The following is a 23,258-nucleotide window of genomic DNA, read 5'->3' on the forward strand; positions in this document are numbered from 1 at the left end:
TGACAAAATTTCATCTATTTTGTCGAGGTTTTTAATGTTTTGTTAAATTATTACATTACACCTTTAGTTTTACATTATATTTTTTTACATTTTTAAAGTTTATTAACTATATTAGCCATATTATTATGATAAACAAACATTGAACATGTTTTTACAAAGATAGGATGTGAAAATATTGGTAAAACCCCCCGTTACTAGACATATAAAAATTGGTATAATCTTTTAGTATATATTAGATGAGTATTACTGGTACAATTGGTATAACTTTGACATTTCAGAAATTGACAAAACAAATTTGATACTACATATGAGAAAATAATCAAATATATCAATTGGTATGTACTTAAAAAGTTTATCTTGATGTATTTGAAGTTTTGAAAAAAAAATCATAAATTATTACACAACTTCATAAGTTTACATGATCTACCTTATACTTTTAAGGTTTGTTAACTTGTTTGTTCACATAATTTTTGGAAAACATTAATGAAATTCATTTTTACGAAATTGATAATTTCATTGTAACGGGGCAAAGTCATATAACACATAAATAAGTGGTACCACTCAGATAATCTTATTTATAATATGGTATAACTAATATTTTCGATTTTACTACCAAAGTACAACTATGAACAAACTCGCACAACTAAAAAACTAGTACAACTATGTATAGCCGGATGTGACCTACTTCCTCCTTTTCTCACATCTCCTTTAATTCCGAGCCACATGATCCTTTATTCTCTCATTCGGATGGGACCCATTTCCTTTTTTTCTCAACCATAGAATCATTTTCTCTTGTTTGATCATGACCATACAATTTCTCTTATTTGGATGGATATAACTAGTATAACTCGTACAACTAAACATGTTAACAAAATAACTAATATAACTAATATAATTAATATATAAATTATATAATTCATGTATAATATGCAACTAATGTAACTGAATCGACTAATAAATCATGTTTTACATATGAAATCCTGCTTGGATGGATTTGATGAGGACCACCGTGGACACCACCGTCGAGCATCCTCTTCTTCGCCACGACTTCAGTCATCTTTGCCGCAAAACTCTTCTTATTCACTCTGTCTTTCTTCTTTTTTTCTTCTTCGTTGTGGCATCTTTCTTCCTCACAGTAAAGTTTTTTTTTGTTCATCGCTGGTGAGCCACTCTTACTCATCACCAACGCTCCCTTCTCTACTTCTTCAGGTGACTCTTGTTTTTGGGAGCCATGGTTGAATACTTTTCTGGCTCAGCATCTACCTTTTTTGCCCTGAGAGCAAAAATATAAAGATGATTCTTTTCCGAAAATAGTACAACTAACATAACTAGTACAATTAATAAACAAATCATTAACCAAATTAAATATTATTGAAAATATACCATTCATGTATTTGATACATGCATGGAGGGGAAGATTAGACCAACATATCTTATTAATTCTACATCATCCTATTTTCTATCATCTTCATACACTGAAAACAAAAAAATAAATATCACCATATTATTGCAAAGTTGTACTAGTTATATATCAATTATAATGGTTATACTCAATCTATTTATACTAGTTATACTTGTTGTAGTTGTACTATTTTTACTAGTTGTACTAATCGTAGTTGTACTAGTTTGAGTTGTTCTAGTTGTATAAGTAATACTCTGCGTTCTTCTTTATCTTGAATCGTGTATATAAAAGATGAAATTTGATTATAGATGATATATAATTAATTAAATATGACTATGGATTTATCGATTTGAGATATAAAATAGAAATTTGATGAATGGTTGAAGAAAATTTTTGATTTTATTTTAAGGTGAAAGAATGTAAATAGAGAAAAAAAGGAAGAATAAAAAGATTAGGGTAAAAGTTAGTTCGGATTTTGGTTCTGGATCCGGGTCAGATCTGGGTTGGATAGTAATGGCATAAGTTAGTAAATATATTTAAATCCTTTGGTCTTATGGTCTTTTCTCTCTATTTTTGATTTATTTTTAATTCATTTTTAATTGAAAATAGAGGAGGTTCATTCCAGATTTTTTTGACCTCTCTTGTCCCATTCCAGCATTTGATCCAAAAATTTTGGATGATTTTTTCATTCTTTCTAATTGAGTAAACTAAAATCTTCAATTTTTTTGAACAATTCTCTTCTTGGTTAGCAACATTTGAAATTTTCAAGCATACGGTACTGTACTACAGTATATTCCCAAAACAAAAATGATGTTGATTTAATTGGATGCATTCACGTATACCGAAAAAAGAAGAAAGATATTAAAACGAAATGGAATACGATTCGTACCTAATATAATCCCAAAGAATAAATGGGAAAGCAGTGTGTTGATAAATTGGTGGTTTCCAAGCAGACAAAAATAAAACACACCAAACACATATCCAGGACCAGGAGATTTGAAACCCAATAATAATTGTAGGTTAGCTAATAAATTACGAATTAATTAATCAATCAAAATCAACAAACGGGTCATTAAGCTGTTTATAATTTTCAATTATGTTTACTGTAGAAGCACATGTGAAAAAAAATAATCTCACTTTTTCTTAGCTTCTCTCTCTCTCTCTTCGTTTCTTCACATCTTCTCTCTCTCACCGGAGACATCAATTCCTCCTTTTTTGACTAAAATTGCGCGACTTGGGGCTTTGATCCATTCCCTTTTCTTCTCTCTCTAATTCCCCCCTTAAGCTACTATGGAGCTCTGATCAAAAACAAATCATCCGTGTAACTGTGTGTTGGTGTGAGATGGCTTTAGACGATACTGCTCCTGTCAAAGCTCAATCGAAGAAGAAACCTAACGAGAGCGAGAATCAGAAAAGGAAGAAGAAAAACGATGTCGTTTCCAACAGTAAAGGCCAACAACACTTTGAAGAAGATGATGAAGAAGAAGAAAGAGAAGAACCAAGTGGTGGGTGCTGGGTCAAGTTCAGGTTCATGATTGGTTGCTTACCTTCAAAATCAGATGTTGATGCTTCCTCTTCTTCTCTCTATGCCACCACCACTACCAGCACAGGTTTACTTAAAGTTCTTACCTTTTTCTTCCCTTGTGGTTTTGCCTTAAAGAAAGCTTTCCCCTTTGAGTCGAAAAACAGAAACTTTTTATTTCCATATATGTCTTTCCTACTGTATATAGATTTTTCCCATCTAGGGTTTTGACAAAGTTAGGAACTTTGATTGTATTATTAGCTTTTAATCACTTGGACTTGTGGGGGTGTTCTGTGGTTATTTTAGTTACTACAATGGAAAGTAAATCGGCAAATGAGAAATCAACTGACCAACCAGCTGGTGGTGGTGGTCCTGTTTCCTCAACCACGACAACTAGCAATGCAGGAAGCTCCTCGTCGACTCCGATGATCAGCGAAGAGCTCAAGGCGTATTCCAACCTGAGGAACTTTACTTTCAACGACCTTAAGCTATCCACTAGAAACTTCAGACCGGAGTCTCTTCTCGGTGAAGGAGGTTTCGGTTGCGTCTTTAAAGGGTGGATCGAAGAGAACGGAACTGCTCCTGTTAAACCCGGTACTGGGCTTACCGTTGCTGTCAAAACGTTGAATCCTGATGGACTTCAAGGTCACAAAGAATGGCTTGTAAGACACAACAACAACCTCTTCTGTTTCCTTCCTTTGTTATTATCACTTTTAATGCGGGTCTTTGCGTTTGTAGGCTGAGATCAATTTCCTTGGTAACCTACTTCATCCGAATCTGGTTAAGCTGGTTGGTTATTGCATCGAAGATGATCAAAGGCTGCTTGTTTACGAGTTCATGCCTCGTGGAAGTTTGGAGAATCACCTTTTCAGAAGTATGTAAATGTATAGATCAAATCATTTCAAAGTTGTCTCAATGTTTTAATCCTTTTTTTTGTTCACCAAGGGTCGTTGCCTCTTCCTTGGTCTATCCGGATGAAGATTGCAGTAGGCGCTGCAAAAGGTCTCAGTTTCCTCCATGAAGAAGCTTTGAAGCCTGTCATCTATCGAGACTTCAAAACCTCAAACATTTTACTCGATGCAGTATGTGTAATCTTCTTACTCCTATTTTATCAACACTTTTGGATTTTATAATTATTCCTATTTTTTCAGGACTACAATGCAAAACTATCTGATTTTGGACTAGCCAAAGACGCTCCTGATGAAGGCAAAACACATGTCTCTACTCGTGTTATGGGTACATATGGTTACGCTGCTCCTGAGTATGTTATGACCGGTGAGAGTGTCTTCTTTGGTGCTAATCATTTTCTGAAATATTCAATCTTTGTTGAATCTGTTTCTTTTGTTTTAAGGTCACTTGACATCAAAGAGCGATGTATACAGTTTCGGTGTGGTTCTCCTCGAAATGCTAACCGGACGACGGTCTATGGACAAGAACCGCCCAAACGGTGAGCACAACTTAGTGGAATGGGCGAGACCGCATCTCCTCGACAAAAGAAGGTTCTACCGGTTACTTGATCCGAGACTCGAGGGCCATTTCTCGATCAAAGGCGCACAAAAGGTGACTCAGCTCGCCGCGCAGTGTCTAAGCCGCGACCCCAAGGTAAGGCCGAAGATGAGCGACGTCGTCGAAGCGCTCAAACCGCTCCCGCATCTCAAAGACATGGCGAGCTCTTCTTACTACTTTCAGACGATGCAAGCCGAGCGTTTGAAAAACGGGTCGGGACGGTCTACTCAGCTGGGAGGAACAAACGGGTTTGGTTCGAGAAACGGGCAGCCGCAGCCGGTGTTTAGGACGCTGTCTAGTCCTCATGGTCAACATGGTTCTTCGCCTTATCGACATCAGGTTCCTTCTCCAAAACCTAAAGGAGCAACTACATAAGCTCTCTCTTTTGTGTGGACAACAAAGGGCACAACAAAACAGAAGCTTTTATCGTTTTTTTTTAAGCGGCAAGGAGATATTTTTGTAACCGATGTTGTTACGGTGACTCTTTAATGGATCAATGTAAAAAACGATGGAGAAACGGTGAATCCAATGGAAGTCTGATTTTAATGTGAAACTAGTTACTACTCCCTCCGTTTCATATTATATGTCGTTTTAACCTTATGCACACAAATTAAGAAAACATTTAATTTTACATATTTTCAAAATAAAAACACTATTACCAATACACCTAACTATGTATCAACCAATAGAAAAATAAAAAATAGAATATTGTCAATAAATTTTGCATTGAAAACCGAAAACGACATTTATTTTAAAATAAAAAATTTCCTCTAAAACGACATATAATTTGAAACGGAGGGAGTATCTAATTTGGTTCAGAATATTTTAAGGTTTCATTCATATACATAGGTCAAAGTTTCATAACCCATATAATACTCAATTAATTCTTAGTTTTTTGTTATTATTATCTTTAGAAGTGAAACACTGCAAATTAATAAATATAAAATGAGTGACCTTTAAGAACAAAGAAATATAATTCTAAATTTCTTTTTATTGAAATAATAGATCGGAATTAATAAATATGGATCATTCAAAACAAATGCTCTGTATATCCCAAATAAAATCTGTAGAAATAAAAATAAACTGGGAGCTAAATATAATAATTTTTTTAAAAAGGTAAAACATTGACGACCAGCTCTCCATCATTAGCGGTAACTTTCTAAAACCAGGGAGTGCTTCTCAATCAAGTTTATCTAAACACCACTCGTCACGTTTCTGAAAATTCGCAGTACGGTCCATCATCTAAAGGCTGTAGTGTTCCAAAGAAATAGTTAAATAAACAGAGAAACGATCTAATGTTTCAAAGCGTAATAATTCCCCCATTTTAATCTTAATCCCTTAAGAAAACAGGGGAAACAAACTTATATCTTAAAATAAAACTATTTCTTTCTTAGCGAAAAAGAGATGCAACAAATATTAAAAAAGATGGTTATGGCTAGGCTGTTGAAGTTGATGTTCATGTTTTTTTGTATTGCCGGTCTGATTCCGACCATACGAGCCGAGACGTTTGATGAGTTGGACGAATATTGGCTCCAACGAGGCGATGAAGCCCGAGAGTTCACTCTTCAAGCTTATCATTCTGATCCTTACGAAATCCTCGATCACTTTCACGAACGTCATTACGAGTAAGTCAAAGTTTATATTAATATAAGTAAATTAACATTACTAACGTTTGATTCTTGTTTTGGTTGTTGTGCGTAATATAGCAACTCTACTGATGTTGCCCCGACCGAGGAAGAGACCAGCGCAAAGCCTGAAGAGGTGGAAAATGAGGTCATTGATATGGTCGGAGATCATAACTCGACGAACAGCACGAGGCGAAGCTTAAAAGGTAAAGGCAAAGGAAAATGGAGTAAGCTCAAGGGACCGTGCACCGCAAGTAACCCGATAGATAAATGCTGGCGTTGCCGTAAGAACTGGTCTAAGCGTCGCAAGAGGCTTGTCAAATGTGTACGCGGGTTCGGACACATGACGGTCGGCGGGAAACACGGACGCATCTACGTGGTTACGAGCAACCTCGACGAGGACATGGTGAACCCTGAACCCGGGACGTTGCGTCACGCCGTGATCCAGAAGGAACCACTCTGGATCATTTTCAAGAACGATATGAGCATTCGTCTAAACCAAGAGCTCCTGATTAACAGCTTCAAGACGATCGATGCGCGAGGAGCTAACGTCCATGTCGCGCATGGCGCGGGGATCACGATGCAGTTCGTGAGACATGTTATTATCCATGGTTTGCATATTCACCACATTTCTGAGAGTAGCGGCGGTATGATCCGTGACTCGGCAGACCATTTTGGAATGAGGACTAGAGCCGATGGAGACGGTTTATCTATATACGGTTCGTCTAACATTTGGATTGACCATGTCTCCATGTCGCAATGTCAAGATGGACTCATTGATGCCATTGTTGGATCCACTGCCATTACAATCTCCAACTCTCACTTCACTCACCACAACGATGTAAGCATTCACTATACTGGACATGATCTGAAAACAAGACCGTAAACATTTTTAGACTAATCTTAATAACATTTTTGATAATTTAATGATTACGTCACCTACGTATAATAACTTTTAAAAATTTGAGACAAATACGAATGTTTTATTTTGCTGTGCCTAGAACCGGCTATAGTATCATACCCTACCATTAGTTTATTTATAAACTATATTTGTTTTTTGGGGGAATTTTGCTTGTGTAGGTGATGTTGCTTGGTGCTCAAAACACTTATGATTTGGACAAGAAGATGCAAGTGACAGTAGCTTATAACCATTTCGGTAAAGGACTTGTGCAGAGGATGCCAAGGATCAGGTGGGGATTTGTTCATGTTGTGAACAATGACTACACTCATTGGGAGCTTTACGCTATCGGAGGCAGTCAAAGTCCGACAATTCTCAGCCAAGGAAACCGATTCATAGCTCCTCCACACTTGCCTCATTACAGAGAGGTAACTAAAACATAATAATAATAATGTGTAACGACATTGCATAAAACAAAAGCTTGAGTATTCTATTGTAAACTTATGAAAAAAAAATGTAACAAAAATGTAGGTGACAAAGAGAGACTATGCTCCCGAAGAAGAGTGGAAACACTGGAACTGGAGATCCGAAAAAGATATATTCATGAATGGAGCTTATTTCAGACAATCTGGAGATCCTAATTACGAAACTGATCATACAAGACGTAACATGATTAAACCGAAAAATGGATACGCTGTTTCAAAGCTGACCAAATACGCAGGAGCCCTTGATTGCAGAGTCGGAAGACGCTGTTAGAACAATATTTTTTTTAACTACTGTCTTAATTAAAGACGAACGTTTTTTTTTTATTTTTTGCTTCTATCTAGTTCAGGAAATAATGAATTAAGGGGTGAAAATGAAAAACGTTATAACTTGTATATGTATTTTTGTGTAATGTACAAAAGAAAAGATGTAAAAAGAGTAAGCAAATATAGCGAATTCTTGTACTACGTTTACTTTTTGTAATGACTTCTTTCATCTTATGTTCCTATAGCTAAGTATACAGAACAAGGATCATTAACATCTAATGAAGAGAAGCAAAAGATGACAGATGATCCCATAAAGATAAGAAGATGGAATTATAAAAAAGATACAGAAAAAAAACAACTGAAAGGAGAAGATATAGGAAACTCATAAGTGATTCATGAAGCACTTATCTTCAGCAACATCGCTAGTCCCTAGTGGCAGAGCAAATCCATCTGCTGATCTAATAAACATACAATCGGAAAATGTACCAAAGAAATTAAGTTAAACTTACTTGTTATGGAAACATGCCATCAGCGCAACAGCCAATGAGACCACATAATATGGATGTAGCCTCTCAGCTTCATTGACAAAATGCTGAATAGTGGACAAAGAAGCGTTGCCAAAGAAGGTAAGGATAATCAGTGGCGGATATACGAATGTAATTAGGTGGGGGCACATACATAAAAAAATATTTTCAGTTGACGATATTTCATAGACACCATAAGAATCACCGAAGGACATTTTAAAATGAGATGGGGGCACGTGACCACATACCTTTAATCCGCCCCTGAGGATAATACCATTTGGTCCATAGTGAACTGAAAGTGGAACACAAAAAGATTTGTACGAGACTCCATTCGCTATTAGGTATAGTGCTTTTATAAAATTTTAAGCAACCTAAAAAAACTTACGCATTAAGTATTATCCTTAAAACGTGTTGAAAAAGGGACGGATGGAAATGATATTCGAGGTTTCTAAACGTTAATATAATTGCTAGTTGCTTGCTCTTTTTTAAAAAATAATAAATCTCAGCAGGGTTGGCAAGCAATACCAGGTTGTTATGAGCTTACAGCAGTATTCGTTGTGAAAGACCCAAAGAGCTCAAATTCGCAATATATATTAGAAATGGATAACTATAGTACCTACCAAAATAATACAAATAAATAATATTGCCAAAGATATGATATGGTGCCAAAAATAACCAATATACTATGGGAAAAAAAAGGTAGTAACAAGCACAAAGATTCCTAGTACTCATCACTACTTGTATGCCCATATAACCCGGGGGAAGAGATTTCAGGGCTAAACCCGACATTTCCCTAAACTGTATACATAGGAATGCTTTCAGTTAAAGCAAACATACAAAACAATCCTACGGTTTACAAAAATAACATATTAAATTACTATCTATTTTATATTCATATATTGTGGAAATAATAATCTATAATTCCATTTTGCTAAAAAAAACATCATGTGATAACTGAGATGATCAATTTTGTGACCGAAATGTTATAAAATCTGGATCTCCGGTTAAAATAACCGGATTCAAACCGACCAAACCAAGCAACTACGTATTATACTATAAACATATTTCCTTTTGTTAAGCGTTCGTATTTCCATATTTGCCCCTTTGAGAAGACCGAAACGGATAAAAAAAGGAATCCGCTGTTTGAAATAAAAACATAAGCCCATAGTAAGAAAAAGAACAGCCCCTGGTTTTGTCTCGATAATGGTATCTCTATCTTTTCCCCTGTTTTATATCTCATTCTTTCTTCTTAATTAATCCCATTTTCATCACCAGATTCAGATTTTTGATTTCGTGAACAAAGTCTCTATCTCTTGTGTGAGATTCATTCATGGGGTTTGAAATGAAAACAGAGAAAGACGTTTTGAGTAAAGACCAATGTAAAGTTAAAAGCCCTAATCCAAACTCTGTTAATTCACCTCATATCAAGAAGAAGAAGAAGAAGAAGAAGAATAAGAGCAAGAAGACGAAGAAGACGTCGCCGCCACGGAAGAGGAGTGATTCTCCGGCGGATGAGATCACTGCGGTGCGGCGGCTGTTTGATACCTGCAAGGAAGTGTTCTCCGATGGCGGTCCTGGAGTCATTCCTTCTCTAGATAAAATCCAGCAGCTTCGTGACATTCTCGGTATCGTGATTCGATTCAAATCTCGTTGAATTTTTGTGGGTTTCCATAAAGTTTATATTTTTGATTATGTAATTTGTAGACAACATGAAACCAGAGGATGTCGGATTAACTCCGACCATGCCGTATTTCCGACCAGATTACGGACCGGAGAGTAAGTCTTCGCCACCGATAACGTACCTGCATCTACACCAATGCGAACAATTCTCGGTAACGTCACTAAACACACAAACAATCGCAGTGTTTGTCTTTGTTTCTTGTGGTGTAAGTAAGTAAGCGTGATTAGGGTTTTTAATTTGCAGATTGGGATTTTCTGTTTACCGCCTTCTGGTGTCATTCCTCTTCATAACCACCCAGGGATGACGGTGTTTAGCAAGCTTCTCTTTGGTACAATGCACATCAAGTCGTATGATTGGGTTGTTGATGCTCCAAGTAAGCTTACTTTCTTCCCAAGAAAACTATTTGTTATAGGTTATTCTAGCAATAGATATCTCTGGTTAGCTTATTAGGGTTCGTTAGGTATTTGAAGACACGGAAGTCACTTTTAGCAAAAAGATTTTGGGTTTGGATTAGTGATAATACTTAGAATGGTAGTAGTGTTGAAGTTTTGTATGCTGTTTCTACTCAAAAAGTCAAAAACAAATCTCAATGAATAGATTGGTCCATGTAACCTTAAATAGTATTAATAGGTCTCATCCCACTGATGTGATGACTCGAATCTCACTTTAGGACCGACCACTTACTCTTGTGTAGGTCACCCTACTAGTGTCAAAAATTTGGATTGGTCTCAATAGGAACTAAAGATTCTATGTCCCTTTTTCTATAGGTGCTGAATGATAACAATTTTTTTATTTTTTTCCATTTTCACGTTTTAAATCATTACAATTCATCCTTTAGTGTCAATCTCAATCGCAGTGAGAGATTCGAAAACCCGGCTGGCAAAACTGAAGATGGACTCGACGTTAACCGCACCATGCAACGCCTCCATTCTATACCCGGAAGATGGTGGGAACATGCATAGGTTCACAGCCAGAACAGCGTGCGCGGTTCTAGACGTGCTTGGCCCTCCTTACTGCAATCCAGAAGGCAGACATTGTACTTACTTCTTAGAGTTCCCTTTAGACAACTTCTCATCAGGTTTTTCATTCTATATACATAGTTTATCATACTAGCCTTTACACGAATGACATGTAGTTAGAAGAAATAGATAAAAGGTTTTTTATTACATGTGTTGTGTGCAGAGGAAGATAACGTTTTGAGAGGTGAAGTGGAGAAAGAAGGTCATGCATGGCTGCAAGAAAGAGATGATAAACCAGATGATCTTAACGTAGTTGGAGCTTTATACACAGGCCCAAAGGTTGAGGACTGAGAGCTTTTTTTTTTATCTATTGCACTTACTTTTTCAGATTTGGAATCAGTTTTTTTCTCTTTTTTTTATTGGACTTCTTAGTTTAAATTCTTCTTTGTACATAAAAAGGAAAGGGAAACGAGAAAAACAATATATATTTTCTATTTTTAGTCTAAACTTGGGTCTTTGACTCTTTGTTCAAGTTTTTCTTATAGTAACCAAAATAAAATAGACTTCGTATAAATTTGTCTTTGATATTCCGATTTAGTGTTTGGAAGCGCTGTGTTCTTTTACTTTTTTCCATTTTGACCTTTTCGTATAAATGGAAGCTGTTTTCGTGTAAATTTGATTATTTTTTTTCATTTTGGCTCATTTGGTTTGGATCTCGATATACATGGTACAAACCCATTTAAACCTAAAAGTTTATTTTGCAAAATGGAATGGGATAAATAGTTATTAGTGGAATAAAAATAGTAATAGTAAGAGAAAAAGTTGTTCCCTCTGTTTATCATCTTATGAGGATGGATGGATAAATTTTCAGCTAAAAATAATTTGTTTTCCCATCTAATACATGAATTCTACTGATTCTTCAACAAATACAATATATTTGTATAGGTTGTAACTTTTTGGCTGAAACTAACAGAATTATATATTGAGATGTAATTTATTTCTCTGTCCAGCCAACAATATATTTGCAGCCTAAATCAGTTTCCAAACTGTTGGAAAAATTTGGAAAATAATTATAAACATTAGGTGTATATATTCAACAAAATAACAGGTAACCGGATAGTTGGTATACAATTGAATAAGAACCGGCCGATATGCTCAATTTCAACGGAGGAGAATAAGTAGTGGTACCACTAGCTGTACATGGTAACATGGACATGTACTCCTTCAACAGAATCACTATTTTGATCTGCAAGAATAAAATGATCAAATTTGAATTCAAATCTCTTGGATAATGCATAGAGATGGGAGTCTAAACCCAAGAACAATAATAAACTAATCACTCATTCAATGACAAATCTGAAACCATTGACCTAAATTTCAATGGAGAATCTCCAAGTTGGCTTTAAACGTATAAATCTTTTGTTAATTGTTGAATTTCAATGTCTACATCTAAATCATTGACCTTAGGTCAGTAGTAGAAATTGTAAAATCTATTCGCAAGTTGATGACCCAAATATTACTTCTAAATCTATTATAGTTTTGTTTCGTGTGGAAGACATCAAATATTCGAGCTCTTCATAACTCTGCATATAATACATTTTATACTAACAAAATTATACATATCTCAAGCTGAATGTATCGACTATCATTTGTAAAACTCTTGGTAGAACTGGAAATATTGATGGTGTTGAATTATTATTATATATAATATATATATTGAATTATGATTATAATGTTTTAGACCAAAAACTATATATGTTCTCAGATTTAGATTTAATTATTCAATTTTTTAACAATTCACTAATTATTTTTGAAATGTGTGACATAAATATCAATAATCATTTGAGATCATCATATTATCGATACCAATAGATTTACATAAGAAGTAATAATATCAAAAAGGTCACTGACTCATATCCATTTACTTTTGTTAAATATTCTTGACATATTATATATATATATATATATATAATTTTGAGATTAATTCAAATGCAAACCGTAATTAGAAAACTAACAAAAGTCGGGTCAAGATCTGATCTGTCTTTGAGTCGCAGAGACATGGTAGTTGACCCTTTCATTCACTCATTGCTGAAAAAAAAGTCATTTTTTGACTAAACCAAAAATGTTCTCCTTGCAAATTTATTGAACTATTGTAGTTATAATAGTATTTAACAGTGCGTCCATATGAACATAAATAACTACACTGGAACTGAAATAAAAAAACTTATCGCAAATTAGAGAAAAATAATCAATACAGTTGACCAAAGACTTCAATTGTCTAAATAGGACCAAATGTTGATAATCTTCCTTTGTCTTATTGTAGATGATTAAGCCACCAAGAGTTTCCACATCAAAATATTAAACTTTCATAGTTATCAAAATGAAGCAGTTTTAGATTAAACATGGAAATTATGGATTAGTCCCGCGGTAGTCGAAATGGCATTAAAATAACAAAATATTAGAAAAAGCTTAGATATTTCCATGTAGTCAGTAACTAATTAGTTTTACTTAGTTTATGGAGTTTTTTTTTTTTCTTTTTTTTCCATCTATGAAATATTATTAAGGTCAAGGCCCAAACATTGAGCCCATCCTAAACTAAACAAAAGCAGAAGAGCCATCAGGCCCGATTACTACAGTAAAAACCCGACATGAAGGGTAAATGAACTTGGGCCTAGCCCAAACTAGAAAGGAAAAACGGTGACGCTGCCACGCGTGTGAAGTCTTCCCGTAACCATCCACGTGTCCACTCCAACCACCGCTCGAACCACGCGTCTCCTTTTCACCAGATCGAGGTCCAAACGCCGGAGAAAAGCATCCGGCCGCCGACCTCCCGAATCGAACCCAACCAAATCGGAGAAACTCCATCTCCGTTCTCTTTGCCGACGAAACCCATCTCCAACGACTGTATTGGAGGTATAGAGTTGCATCGGTGCCTGACACCGAATGAAAACCGCTGCAAGACAATACGACGCTTCATAGTTTATGGAGTTAATGTGAGACGTGTTAATTTTATATATCATTGCTTATAGGGTTAAACAATAACCACATTGCGACCACGATTGTTTACTTAACCATATAAGCAAGAAGTCTTTGTTTATATAAAAAGCAAAATGAATAATGTAAGTTGAGTTGATCAAAATGTCTACTAAGATTTTTTGTATTATAAAAACCAGCGGCAGCTCAGATCCCCAAAAACAAAAGAAATTGGAAACTTAGATCGAGACCAAATTAAGTATTCAAGATTCAACTTGGCCTCAGGAAATAAAACTATTTAATATTGTGTCATCAAAAAACTAAACCAGTTTTTCAAAAAGAAAAAAAAAACTAAACTAGTTCTCTTATAATTAATTTTTTTTTTTTTTTTTTTGTGTCTGGGCAGCCACTTTCCCAAATATCCTCCGAAGGGGTCCAGCGCCCCAGCAGTAAGGATGTTAAATCGCTGTGGCCGGGTTTCGAAGCTGGGTGACGGACACCTCAGCCGAGGTTCCATTACCACCAGGCTACGACCTTATAATTAATTATGTTACTGGCACCTCAAAAAATATTAGCATTGATTTGAAATAACTAATTAATTGTCTAGTTTGAAAAATACAGAGACAGGAAAGACGACAATTTGCTAATATAGTAGATTAATAAGAAAGTGGCTAGCAAAATAATATGCCAATGTTTCCTCTTCGTACATTTACCGATAATTCTATGCTTAATAAAAATTGTTTCGCTGTTTTTTAAAAAGAAATAAAACTAGAACATTTATTTATTTATTTTTTTGCAACTAACATTTATTAATATTTTATTTTAAGAAAATTGAGCAAAAATGCATGTTCATTTTTTCAACGCCATGCAGCGGTACGTCACTGATGAAATATGACAACTGTGTGAAGCATTTGACATTCATGTCAATAATGAAATGAAATTAGATGTGACACGAATATGATAATAACATTGGAAAAAACCATTAGTTTTCTGTTTATTAACAAAGTCCATAGTTGACAAAATCACATAATTACCGTGTGTGACCTGCGTATTGACCGGTATACGCACCCTTTGGCCTACCATATGAACCAGGTTTACATAAACACCACTATAATAAAATGCGTGATATTTTCGTCTGCTTTCTGATCATATATGAACTAGGTTTGATAATTTCAATATAAATTTGCTTTTAATGAATTGATAGCCAATATATCTTGTTTGTTATAGTTTTATGACGTCATTTTGTTTCTTTTAGTTAAGATTACTAATACACAGAAAAAGATATTCGAAACACTAAGTTAGAAAATAACTTGTGTCACTAGAATGGTAGAACACAAAAGCTGACGAACTATACACCGTTATTATGCAACAATATTTGTTGACCAGACATGTGCTACACTTAGATAAATTGAATGCATTGATTGTGTGTATATGAATATGCAACCGTATATGCATGTTTGGAATAGTATATAAATTACATGTCTACGATGAGGGACTGCAAAGAAACTCATTAACTAAACAAGTAATATAAGATTTAAGGAGTTAGTTTACAAAAAAAAAAGATTTAAGGAGTTGACGAATGCTCATGTGATGTCAGGCCAAGAGATAGAAGAAGTCTTCTTCCATGAAGCTTCAAGGATATCTCCCTTCACATTATACAATCTCTATTTGGCGCCGTATAATTAGGCTCTTATAGTAATTTCATTTATTGCATTTGGATATTTTCATAATACTACATTTAAATAACCAAGATCCATGTATAACTTTATCTACAAATGGTTCAGTTAAGAAAAAACAAGATTTAGAACTTTATGTGAAATCATCACAGTTTTCCTTCTGAAAACTATTCATTAAATTCAGTAATGTTACACTTGTAATTTTACTTAGATATGGGATCAGTAAAATTGTATTATAAATATTATGGGATTCATTTTTTATTCAATTTTTTTTCATAATGTTAAAACATATGAAACAAGGATATTTTGATGATTGTTCTAAAAAGAGACTTTGATTACAAAAGATATACTGACTTTGATATTATCAACAGAGAAGTAGTATTATCAACAACAAAGTCAGTAAATAATTTATTTATATATCTCTAGTTAGTTTTAAATAAATAACACATATAGGATTGTAGGAAAATGTCCCGGAATTCAATTAAAATAGAATAAAAAATTGAACATGTTGAAGTGTTGACGTTTTGGGTCCCCTAGAAGAAACTACACAACTGGCTATAAGTAAAAGAGTTTTATTAAGTCTGTGGAGAAGAAACAGACAACAAAAGAAGAACAAAATTCAAAGAAGAAGACAACGATCTTCTTATATTTCTAAAAATGGAGGTTCTTCTGAAATTATCCCCTTCAGATTCTCTTCTTAAGGATAAAGTTCTTGGATCTGCTCAAATCCTTGAATCTAGTAAGGTACAACTCATATGTTCACATATTTAAAATTCTATATGCATACGGAAGGCATTTAATTCGTTATTTTGTTGTATGCGATTACGTAATTCTGAGATAGATCTTCTACTCTGTATAATTGCTTTGCGTACCGTAGTTAATATAAAAACTCAATATTTACTGTTTCAAAAAAATAGAATATATATTATTCACCTGAAGTTTATTTTTGATACAGGATTTGAATAATTCGTTAAAATTTAGTAAGGACCGCCATGTGTTTATCATTTGTGTAACAAATAAATTCTTGGAGCAATTTACACTTAGTTGGGATCTTAAAATATTTACTCAATGATCTTAGGGTGATGACGATCATCAAGAGCTTGAATATGCCAAGGCGGAGATGAGCGAGGTAAAGGAAGAGAACGAGAAACTTAAAGGGATGCTCGAACGAATTGAAAGTGATTACAAATCTCTCAAGCTCAGATTCTTTGACATAGTTCAACAAGAAGCTTCCAACAACCAACCTCAAGATCAAAACATGGTTCGTCTTCAGAAGGCGACAACGGACTTGAGTTCTTGTGATCAAGAACACGAGCTTGTGTCTCTTTCCCTCGGGAGAAGTGCTTCTCGGAGTGATAACACCTCTAAAAAGGAAGATAAATCAGACGCGATCAGCAAAGAAGTCAACGCTAACGAAGAGTTGACCAAGGCTGGCTTGACGTTAGGATTCAGTAACGGGAGTTTATCTAGCCAGGAAAATAGCTCCGAAGAAGCTCCGGGAGAAACTTTGCCGCCAGGTAAAGTGACCAAGAAGAGAAGCTCTCCGGCACCTGACTCCGGTGGCGATGTTGAAGGAGAGGCCGGTCAGCAAAATCATGTAAAGAGAGCTAGAGTTTGTGTTAGAGCGAGATGTGACACACCAACGGTACGTTCTTTAATCTATATATATATACACGTTTGATGAACTTTAATATTATGATTATTATTTATTTGTGACCACTAACTAGGACAAGTTTGATTAAATTGTATGTTGTATAGATGAATGATGGTTGTCAATGGAGAAAATATGGTCAAAAGATTGCGAAAGGAAACCCATGTCCACGAGCATACTATCGCTGCACCGTTGCACCTGGATGTCCCGTTAGAAAACAGGTACATATCTACAAAATAATTCAATTATATCTCTGATTTTATTCTTTATTTTATAACTATGGAAGAACAAGAAAAAAAACAATAGTGAAATACAAACTAGATCAAGTAAAAGACATGTCCTCTATTGTGTGTCTTAATTATTTTTCTTAAACTATATTGGATATTTTAGGTCCAAAGATGTGCAGACGACATGTCCATACTAATCACAACCTATGAAGGAACACACAGCCATCCTCTTCCACTCTCAGCCACCACCATGGCCTCCACTACTTCAGCCGCCGCCTCCATGCTCCTCTCCGGCTCCTCCTCCTCCTCATCAGCTGCCGAAATGATCGGAAACAACCTCTATGACAATTCAAGATTTATCAACAACAACAACAAATCCTTCTATTCACCCACACTTCATTCTCCATTACACCCTACAGTCACTCTAGACCTCACTGCACCACAACACTCTTCCTCTTCTTCATTGCCTTCTTTAAATTTCAACAAATTCTCCAACTCTTTCCAAAAATTCCCATCCACAAGCCTAAATTTCTCTTTTAATCCATCATCATCATCATCATCAACCACTCTCAACATACCCGCGATTTGGAGCAGTGGGTATTCTTCTTATACTCCATATCCTTACAACAATGTACAATTTGGAACGTCCAACCTAGGTAAAACAGTCCAAAATAGCCAATCCTTGACTGAAACCCTAACGAAAGCGCTTACTTCCGACCCAAGTTTCCAGACCGTGATCGCTGCTGCGATCTCATCCATGGTTGGATCCAACGGGGAGAAACAGATCGTGCATCCTATTAGCAACAATGTTCAGCAAACTGCCGCGACGAATAACATCAAAGGATGTGGAGGATATTTTAGCAGCTTATTGATGTCTAACATAATGGCAAATAATCAAACGGGTGCGTCTTCGGATCAACCATCGTCGCAACTTCAGTTATCTATGTTCAAGAACTCTTCTTCATCATCTTCCACGACTAGTTTCGTGAACAAGGAAGAGAAAAGCTAGTTATTGTATCAAAAGAATCTCCTTTGTTAATTTTTGGGGTGATTTTTTCATTAGGTGTTGTAGTATTGCATCAGAACTCAGAAGATGTTAATTCTTTCTCTTTAGCAAAAAAAAAAGGATGTTAATTCTTGTTCGTGCCTATTTATATAGACCAAATTAAATGTACAACTAGATTAGGACCCGCCCTAAAGGGCGGAAATTGATTTGTCAAATTTCAATTAATAATATATGGTATATATAATATGTGTATATAATATTATATATATTGTTTAACATTTATATATATATATACATATTAGACATATATATAATATTTTATTAAATATATATAGAATTTAATAGTGTTATAATTTGTGTTGTACTTGTTATTAGTTTGTATTTAATCTTTTTTTATTTTTAGTATAATAATTTGCCTTGTCACATCTTTTACCTTTTAACTTATACACATAGTTATGCCTTTTTTCAAAAAAAAAACTTATACACATAGTCTCGTAAAATGTAATATATAAAAAACATATTTAAAAAATCTACTGACCATATGCCACCATTATTTGGTTGTTTGAACAAAAAAAAAGTCATGTTCTTGCATAACTGTGTATGTTGTGATATGATGTAGGCAAAGAGTAAATATATGGAAGTAAAGTTAGTGATACGAATATGAGCCTATGTTGGTCTATGCCACAATTATTTGGTTTTTGGAAGATCAATGAGCATAAGCATACACGGTCTTTGTATGCTTACGTTGTAAATGAGTCGGATATTTTTTCTCTTATGTCTGGAATGATATGAAACTCGTTGATTTAAGAGTGGTTCAGTTTTATATGATCTAATTATATTAAGAGATTAACTAAAAATATTATAAAAGTATTACTGGTTAGGTTTAACTAATCTATGTTGGTTAAGATTTGGTTTAATTTAAGTTGGTAGGTTGCATTGTATAAAAAACATGATATATTCTAGCAACAATTATGAAAGAGTCCAAAATTTAAATGAGAACTTCAAATAGTAGATAATCCCTAAATTAATAGATTAGATTAATGTGAACTTAGTTATAGCAATGTATTAATATGAAATTATGAATGTTTTTCTTTTAGAACCTTAGTGGGCCTACAATTGGGCCTTGATGATAAATGTTCAACGAAAAGGCCCAAATGATTTTGTGAGGAACATAGAAACGATGATGCGTTTGTGCTTATCATGTGCTTATCTTTTAAAATCTTGATGCAATCCGGTTTTATCTCCTAACTTCTCTACGAATCACCAATTCTTCGCAATTTCCTATTTTTGTCTTCTTTATCTAATAGCATTCAACATATAAATACTCACGTAGCATTCATCTTTATTCATATTACTTTTAGTGTGTTCCAAAAAAAAATAAAAAAAAAATCATATTACTAGTAATTTTTTTTTCTCCTTGAACATGGCGAGAGTTTCTATTTTATTATGTTTAGTTATATTGGTTACATTAGGAGTTGTGGTAAGTTTGTCATCTGCGCACGACACAGAAGTGACATCAAAACCTGAGGAGAGTAGTCAGAAAGAGACAGAAGTTGTTCATAAAAGTAAACATGAAGAGAAAGGAGGAGAAAAGGTAAATGATGATCACAAAGACGGTTCTGATGTTGATAAAAAGGACAAAAAGAAAGAGCATGATGTGCATAAAAAGGATGATCAACATGAAAAGAAAGAGCATGGTGTGCATAAAAAGGGTGATCACCATGAAAAGAAAGAGCATGGTGTGCATAAAAAGGATGATCAACATGAAAAGAAAGAGCATAAGGTGCATAAAAAAGATGATCAACATGAAAACAAAGAGCATAAGGTGCATAAAAAGGGTGATCATGAGAAGGATGGTGATAAGAAGAAGAGCGCAGATCATCATAAAAATGGTAGTGATAGTGATGATGATGATGATGATGATGATGATGATGATGAAAAGGAGCATAAGGATAAAAAGAAGGGTGAACATGATGATGATGATGATGAATCTGATACCGATGATGACACTGATGATGACACCGATGATGACGATGACGATGACGATGACGATGATGATAAAGATGAAGTTGATGCGGATGATAATGAAAATGATAATATTGGATTATATGAGCTCAAGAAGGGAAATATAACCATCAAACTCACAAACTGGGGTGCTTCAATCATGTCTCTTCATTTCCCGGACAAAAATGGTTAGTCAACCAAACATTTTGAATGTTGGAAATCAAATAACAAACTCATATTTTATAAACACTTTATTTAAATTTTATCTCTAAATTTTCAGGAAAAACTGGTGATATTGTTCTTGGTTATGAAAGCGTCAAAAGCTATAAGGTACGTATAAAAAGTGAAAATAATATTTTCCATGTATTTAAAATTTTATGATTGATGTTATTTTATTATGAATTTTATTTCTTTCGACGATCTTATTTTACTTTTGTATTATGCTATATTAATATACCTTGTAATGGCAAATCAGACCGACAAGGTCTATTTTGGCGCAACGGTGGGACGAGTAGCGAATAGAATAGGAAAGGCCCAGTTCAAATTGAATGGTAAAGAGTACAAGACTACCGCCAACGATGGCAAAAACACACTTCATGGTAAATTAATTATGAGTGCTAAAAGCATAATTAGTTAATTTTAATTACGATTCTGAGAGTATAATGATATGATTAATTAACATTTTTGTTTAATTTAGGTGGGAAGAAAGGGTTTGGCGATGTTGTGTGGGGAGTTAAAAAACATAAGTATGATGGCAAGAAACCTCATATTGTATTCACTTACACAAGTCCTGATGGAGATCAAGGTCTTGTTTCTTTTCAGTTGTTTCATTCCACGCCAAGGCCTTTTTGGAAAGTACATTTAATGATTACTATTTTATTTCTTTTTGTATCAATAGGGTTCCCCGGAGAAGTCAATGTCACGGTGACCTACAAACTTGAGAAAGAAAATGAACTGAGTGTGGTAATGGAGGCAAAGCCTAAAGATAAAGCAACTCCGATAAACTTAGCTCATCATACATATTGGAATCTTGGTGGTCACAACGCCGGAGATATTTTGTCTGAAGAAATACAGATCCTCGGGTCAAGTTACACTCCCGTTGACGGTGAACTCATTCCCACCGGAGAAATATCTCCGGTGAAAGGAACATCCTACGATTTTCTTCAACTCCGTCGTATTAAAGATAATATGAAGGATCTTAAAACAGGGTGAGTACATATAGATACTTTGCTAAAAACATAAGTTTAGGTAGATTATATAATCCATGTCATCTAATGGCATAGCATAAATTTTGGAGACTATAAGCATTTTATGATGAATCTTTAATTATATAAAAAAAAATTCATGGTTTGGAGGCTATAAAAAATGTCTAATAGCCTTTTAGAATTTAAAGGTCAAAACGAAAGTTTTATAGCGTTTTCTTCGAATTTTTTTCTTGCAGATATGATATAAACTATTGTTTAGATGGTAAAGCTGATAAGATGAGGAAAATCGTGGAACTCGTAGATAAGAAATCTGGAAGAAAATTGGAGTTATCCGGAAACCAACCCGGTTTGCAATTCTATACCGGTGGAATGTTAAAGGACATCAAGGGAAAGAATGGGGCGACTTACCAAGCTTTCGCCGGACTATGTCTAGAGACACAAGGTTATCCAAACTCAGTAAATAATCCGAAGTTTCCTTCACAGATTGTTGAACCAGGGAAAACATACAAACACACCATGCTCTTCAAGTTTTCTATTGTTTCATAAAGTACCTTTAAAACTATAATCAATATTTACAAAGATGAAACTAGATAGATTGTAAGTTTGTAATAGCTCTCGATCTTTCAAATTTCATGAAACTATAACGTGTAATTAATTCTTCTGTACAAAAAGTTTATGCATCCATATGTAACACTAATTTGTTTTTTTTTCTTTGTTTTGGTACATATCGTTTCTTTCCCATAACCATATAAAGATCATAGAGGAAAAAAAATCCATCAAGACCTCGAAGGGTTTAATTGTATATGTGGACACATTGCATGTCGTCAAAAAAGGAGCCACATTAATTAACAACTATCAATCTCAAGAAGATGCTCACATGCACAAAGTGTTTCAAGAATCTTGACGTTTTTATACAAAGCATATTTTTGGAGAGTTTATTCACTTATTAACCAATCAAATACAAATTACCTTTTGAGCAGATGTTGAGATGTGCTCGTGGGAATGGACTTTCTCGTCTCCCCCTTAGCTTTTGTTATTTTTCAAACTGGGATTAAAAATAGAATATTCTGAGTTTTTTTGTATAATTAGACCTTTTGAACCAAATGATCAAAGTATATAAGAAGAGTGGGAAAAAGAGTGAGTTTATAATTTACCAATTTACAGATGTTGAATGAAATATGATGTATAGAATCCTTTGCGGATGTTTCATTATTGACAATCAATTTGTACATTCTGTTCAAAGTTATATGTAGACCTGGGCACGAATCGAATAGTAGTATATTTTTAGTATTTATGATTTGGTTCATATTTCATGGATATTTGATTTTTCGATTTGTTTTGTTACGGATATCCGATTTTCATGGATATCCAAATTTTTTTTTATATTTATGAATATTCATTGATATTTATAGATACTTCGTCTACTTTATTCAATACAAGTAAATCTAGAAAAAAAATAATACCAATTTTTTTTAGAAATATCTTTTGACATAATAGAAATATAAATTAAAAAATTAATGAAACTATATGTTATATAATTTTTAAAAATTAATTATTTTTCTTATAAAACAAATGTTTTAAGAAAAATTGTAGTTTTCTATAAATATTTTATATTCTTTTTTATTTAATACTTTCATAAGTAACTTTTAA

The 23,258-nt window shown here is 34.3% G+C and overlaps 5 protein-coding genes across 6 annotated transcripts; all 5 read left to right on the forward strand.

Moving 5' to 3' along the window:
* Positions 1–2,543: 2,543 nt before the first annotated feature.
* Positions 2,544–4,995, forward strand: LOC108844626 (serine/threonine-protein kinase PBL34). Its single transcript, XM_018617910.2, has 6 exons — positions 2,544–3,012; positions 3,231–3,586; positions 3,663–3,798; positions 3,870–4,006; positions 4,076–4,199; positions 4,276–4,995. The coding sequence occupies exons 1-6, from the start codon at positions 2,745–2,747 to the stop codon at positions 4,803–4,805; spliced, it is 1,551 nt and encodes a 516-aa protein (XP_018473412.1). The 5' UTR covers positions 2,544–2,744; the 3' UTR covers positions 4,806–4,995.
* A 669-nt stretch (positions 4,996–5,664) lies between these two features.
* LOC108846304 (probable pectate lyase 19) lies at positions 5,665–7,909 on the forward strand. Its single transcript, XM_018619527.2, has 4 exons — positions 5,665–6,055; positions 6,137–6,896; positions 7,136–7,381; positions 7,485–7,909. Exons 1-4 carry the CDS (start codon positions 5,835–5,837, stop codon positions 7,707–7,709), a joined length of 1,452 nt encoding a protein of 483 aa, XP_018475029.2. The 5' UTR covers positions 5,665–5,834; the 3' UTR covers positions 7,710–7,909.
* A 1,574-nt stretch (positions 7,910–9,483) lies between these two features.
* LOC108846133 (plant cysteine oxidase 1-like) lies at positions 9,484–11,373 on the forward strand. Of its 2 annotated transcripts, none has more exons than XM_018619352.2 (5): positions 9,484–9,851; positions 9,931–10,058; positions 10,151–10,280; positions 10,746–10,985; positions 11,090–11,373. In XM_018619352.2, the coding sequence occupies exons 1-5, from the start codon at positions 9,557–9,559 to the stop codon at positions 11,215–11,217; spliced, it is 921 nt and encodes a 306-aa protein (XP_018474854.1). In that variant the 5' UTR covers positions 9,484–9,556; the 3' UTR covers positions 11,218–11,373. The 2 variants fall into 2 exon arrangements, with proteins under 2 accessions (XP_018474854.1, XP_018474855.1); XM_018619353.2 differs by having other exon boundaries at positions 9,486–9,851; positions 10,764–10,985.
* Positions 11,374–16,089: 4,716 nt separating this feature from the next.
* On the forward strand, positions 16,090–18,478 carry LOC108844767 (probable WRKY transcription factor 72). Its single transcript, XM_018618065.2, has 4 exons — positions 16,090–16,259; positions 16,594–17,160; positions 17,274–17,387; positions 17,557–18,478. Exons 1-4 carry the CDS (start codon positions 16,173–16,175, stop codon positions 18,400–18,402), a joined length of 1,614 nt encoding a protein of 537 aa, XP_018473567.2. The 5' UTR covers positions 16,090–16,172; the 3' UTR covers positions 18,403–18,478.
* Positions 18,479–19,750: 1,272 nt separating this feature from the next.
* Positions 19,751–22,319, forward strand: LOC108839165 (uncharacterized). Its single transcript, XM_057004979.1, has 6 exons — positions 19,751–20,591; positions 20,684–20,733; positions 20,879–21,002; positions 21,101–21,208; positions 21,302–21,611; positions 21,845–22,319. The coding sequence occupies exons 1-6, from the start codon at positions 19,823–19,825 to the stop codon at positions 22,152–22,154; spliced, it is 1,671 nt and encodes a 556-aa protein (XP_056860959.1). The 5' UTR covers positions 19,751–19,822; the 3' UTR covers positions 22,155–22,319.
* The last annotated feature ends 939 nt before the right edge of the window (positions 22,320–23,258 follow it).

Source organism: Raphanus sativus, chromosome 3 (assembly GCF_000801105.2).
Source record: "Raphanus sativus cultivar WK10039 chromosome 3, ASM80110v3, whole genome shotgun sequence".
NCBI lineage: Eukaryota > Viridiplantae > Streptophyta > Magnoliopsida > Brassicales > Brassicaceae > Raphanus > Raphanus sativus.

Excerpts from the sequence above, each read along its gene's own strand:
- LOC108844626 (XM_018617910.2), top strand. The coding sequence starts at position 2,745 with ATGGCTTTAGACGATACTGCTCCTGTCAAAGCTCAATCGAAGAAGAAA. Across the intron at positions 3,587-3,662 it reads AAGGTCACAAAGAATGGCTT|GCTGAGATCAATTTCCTTGG; the intron begins GTAAGACACAAC and ends TTGCGTTTGTAG. Across the intron at positions 4,200-4,275 it reads TCCTGAGTATGTTATGACCG|GTCACTTGACATCAAAGAGC; the intron begins GTGAGAGTGTCT and ends TTTTGTTTTAAG.
- LOC108846304 (XM_018619527.2), top strand. The coding sequence starts at position 5,835 with ATGCAACAAATATTAAAAAAGATGGTTATGGCTAGGCTGTTGAAGTTG. Across the intron at positions 6,056-6,136 it reads TTTCACGAACGTCATTACGA|CAACTCTACTGATGTTGCCC; the intron begins GTAAGTCAAAGT and ends TGCGTAATATAG. Across the intron at positions 6,897-7,135 it reads ACTTCACTCACCACAACGAT|GTGATGTTGCTTGGTGCTCA; the intron begins GTAAGCATTCAC and ends TTGCTTGTGTAG.
- LOC108846133 (XM_018619352.2), top strand. The coding sequence starts at position 9,557 with ATGGGGTTTGAAATGAAAACAGAGAAAGACGTTTTGAGTAAAGACCAA. Across the intron at positions 9,852-9,930 it reads GCAGCTTCGTGACATTCTCG|ACAACATGAAACCAGAGGAT; the intron begins GTATCGTGATTC and ends TGTAATTTGTAG. Across the intron at positions 10,059-10,150 it reads ACCAATGCGAACAATTCTCG|ATTGGGATTTTCTGTTTACC; the intron begins GTAACGTCACTA and ends TTTAATTTGCAG.
- LOC108844767 (XM_018618065.2), top strand. The coding sequence starts at position 16,173 with ATGGAGGTTCTTCTGAAATTATCCCCTTCAGATTCTCTTCTTAAGGAT. Across the intron at positions 17,161-17,273 it reads CGAGATGTGACACACCAACG|ATGAATGATGGTTGTCAATG; the intron begins GTACGTTCTTTA and ends TATGTTGTATAG. Across the intron at positions 17,388-17,556 it reads GATGTCCCGTTAGAAAACAG|GTCCAAAGATGTGCAGACGA; the intron begins GTACATATCTAC and ends TGGATATTTTAG.
- LOC108839165 (XM_057004979.1), top strand. The coding sequence starts at position 19,823 with ATGGCGAGAGTTTCTATTTTATTATGTTTAGTTATATTGGTTACATTA. Across the intron at positions 20,592-20,683 it reads TCATTTCCCGGACAAAAATG|GAAAAACTGGTGATATTGTT; the intron begins GTTAGTCAACCA and ends CTAAATTTTCAG. Across the intron at positions 20,734-20,878 it reads AAAGCGTCAAAAGCTATAAG|ACCGACAAGGTCTATTTTGG; the intron begins GTACGTATAAAA and ends ATGGCAAATCAG.